The 3,129-nt window shown below is 43.5% G+C and overlaps 1 protein-coding gene across 1 annotated transcript in view; it reads right to left on the minus strand.

Annotated features, from left to right (window-relative positions):
• Nucleotides 1-1,521: 1,521 nt before the first annotated feature.
• si:dkey-32e6.6 (extracellular matrix protein 2) overlaps nt 1,522-3,129 on the minus strand; it is a 14,905-nt gene continuing 13,297 nt past the window's right edge. The window contains exon 7 of the mRNA XM_014017648.1: nt 1,522-3,038. Within this exon, the coding sequence (XP_013873102.1) occupies nt 2,861-3,038 (178 nt within the window). The 3' untranslated portion in view covers nt 1,522-2,860. The remainder of the gene's footprint in view (nt 3,039-3,129) is intronic.

Genomic DNA, 3,129 nt, shown 5'->3' on the forward strand with positions numbered 1-3,129 from the left:
GACACTCATCATTCATACAGGAAGTGATGAAGTTATGAACCGACACTCAGAAATCCCGAAGAAGGATTTTATTCTGCTGCTGAAAGCAGAATAGTCACAGAAAATGGAAATGGAACTAGCACTTCACTACTCCCCACCTCTCCTATACACATTCAGTCTTTATTTCTTCATCAAAATAATAAAGCATAAAGTGAACAGTTACAAACTTTTATTGGAATAAAAAAGAAAAAAAACTGAGTGATATAGAGCTTTAATTCAAATGGGCTTGTTTTGGGGATTTTTATATGCGAACAATAAATTGATATTTTCATAATCTTAAGCAGACAATGGTTTGGTCCTTCCTGAGCCCCCTAGGTTGGGTAACCACTGAAACAGTGCCTATTACCTGCCATGTTGCATTGAACGTTTTGAACAAAGATCTTGTGATATCAGGTTTTAAGTACTGGAAATGATTCTTAGGTAAAACTGTGACATCTTTCAGCTCATCTATAATTTTTTCATCTCCAACTTCTGACACTTRTCTGTAGTCGGGTCACAGAGGCAAGAGGTCCAGGAGAGAAACACTAACATCTCTCTCCCGAGCTACACTTTCCAGCTCATCCTGAGGGACCCCAAGACATTTCCAGGACAKAGAGAATACATAATCCCTCCAGCAAATTCTAAGTCTTTCCTGGGACCGCCTACCAGTGCCCAGAACACCTCTAAAGGGAGAAGTTCTGGAGGCATCCTAATCAGATGCTTGAACCACCTCAACTGACTCCTTTCAATGCGGAGGAGCAGCGGCTCTACTCCGAGCTCCTCCGGATGATGGTGCACTTCACCCTATCTCCAGCGCTGAGCTCGGCCACCCTAYGGAGGATGCCTTCTTTCTATCATGATCCACGCCTCATGACCATWGGTGAGGGTTGGAAGGTAGGCAGACCAGTAAATCAAAAGCATTGCCTTTCAACTCCATCATGACCAACCGGAGCAACACCCTCATTACTACGGATGAAGTCACAATCCCTTGATCCATCTTCCGCTCCATCCTACCATTATTCATGAACAAGACCTAAACTCCTCAACTTTAGGGCAGAGACTACCTCTACTGTAGTTTTACTGGTTTTGTGTTTCCTAAGCTCAACTGGTAGTCAGTTTAAATAAAACTGATCTAAAAAGTTAATTAGTTGTAGATGAACAATTAATGGTTTGTTTCACAGTTTTGCTCAAATCTGGTCCATGAGAAATTGTGTACAGCCAGATRARGTTTACTTTAAAATYGAATGTGWTGAGAATGATTCTCAGCTTCTACCAAACCAATCTTTAGCTCAATATCTATAAACTTAACTGAGATGGAGCCATTCTTTTGTGTTTGCTAAAACTGATTAGCTGCGGCATCAGTCGTGAATTAGGTTAGCCACCAAATATAGCTGTTTGTACAGTTATGTCAAGTGATTATTCTGGGATTTTTATTAACATCTCTGCACAGGATCATGGGATATTTTGCGAACAGASAGAAAAACAAACACRTGCAGCCTTTCATAGCAGCAAACAATAATGTTTATTATGAAGGAGTGTTAAAGAACCAGAACACCCCTGTCTTGTCAACTTCAGTTCATGTTATGTGATGACATTTGTACATTTTTTKGGGTTGTTCTCGTCCCAGATTTCTGCCTCAGCTCAGGTCAGACTCACCTGAAGCCTAAAGCATGCTTGACTCAACTGAGATCATCCCTCTCCTCAGGCAGGTGGTGCATGTGAGGGATGAGGGTGGGGGACCAATGGCAGGAAAGCTGAACAGTGACATATGTGTGGAGTAAAAACGCACAGAGAGGGAACGAGGACAGAGAACATTACGATCTGGGAATTAATCTTGTGAATAAGGTTAGCGGGCCATGAGAGCGCAGGTGGCTTTCATTTCCACATGGGAAAAACAAACTCTCTGCCCTCCTCCCTTTTGCCTACTTTCTTTTGCTTTAACTCCTCCTTCTTCTTCTTCTTTCTGGCCATGTCTAGATATAATCTTGCCTCATTTTCTTCGTTCAKCCGAAAGACATTTGCAGAACAATGACCGAATTGTTGTACTTAAACATCAGCTTGTTTGTCCTTCACTTCCACTCTGCCTGAACATGATCCTCACCTTTTTCTCATTTCCTCCACTGTGAGGCCAAACACTGCAATYGGCAGCACCGCTCTTCTAATCCCTACATACTCTCACCCCAGTTACAATCTTACAGTGGCTGACGTAATCTGTACATGTTTAGAGGCTTTGACCGAGGGTTCCTTCACAGTCAGCGTGACCCCCGAGTTTTGGATGTTTATGTTGGAGCTGCCCTGGATTTACAGACGCAATGTGATGTTGATGTTCCTCCTCCTCCTCTTCCTCCTCGTGGGCCTTCTAGCTACACTGCGTCACCAGACGTTTTCTCCCRACTTCAGAGCTTAAGATTACATGCATATCTTTGTCACACCCAAACTTTATATCGACCTGATTAAAGGCTCCTCCTGCGTGARCCTGAGAATTACACGGAATGCACGTTAATCCGCTTCAGTCGTAAAACTCCCAAAGCGTCCCATAGCTCAATGAGAAGACAGAGTAAAAGCCTGTGTTTTGCGCACATCCAGATTTCAAAGCAACACGTTTATCTTTATGCGTCCTAAAAGATATAATAATGACTTCGATCATTTTAAATTGCATGTTTTATTKCATATCAGAATATTACAGTTCCCTACTCAAAGGAGGGTGGGGTGTGGGGAGCGCTGACTGACTGAAGGAGCTACATGATAAAATTATATTTCTGCAAACTATCTGATTTCGGTGGGTTAAAAAAAGCAGCACAAATGACAGAAAATGGCGCAGCTGTTTGGCACTTGGATGAGCTCAGTGGTTCGTGTGAGAGTCCTGCTGTGGATGGAGGACCAGCCCCTGAGCGTCAGTAACGCAGGAGAAAGCATCCGGGGGAATGGTGTCCACCTCCAGGAGATTGTTTTCCAGGTGGACTGAAGCCAAGGTGGAGCCGGAATTACGAGGGTGACACACTCCCCATCGCCTGACCTCCCTGTGGCCACAACACACACACACACACACACACACACACACACACACACACACACACACATTTAAACATTTAAATATAGAGGAAGCAGAGG

The sequence above is a fragment of the Austrofundulus limnaeus genome, unplaced genomic scaffold (genome assembly GCF_001266775.1).
Source record: "Austrofundulus limnaeus strain Quisiro unplaced genomic scaffold, Austrofundulus_limnaeus-1.0 Scaffold3, whole genome shotgun sequence".
NCBI classification, from domain to species: Eukaryota; Metazoa; Chordata; class Actinopteri; order Cyprinodontiformes; family Rivulidae; genus Austrofundulus; species Austrofundulus limnaeus.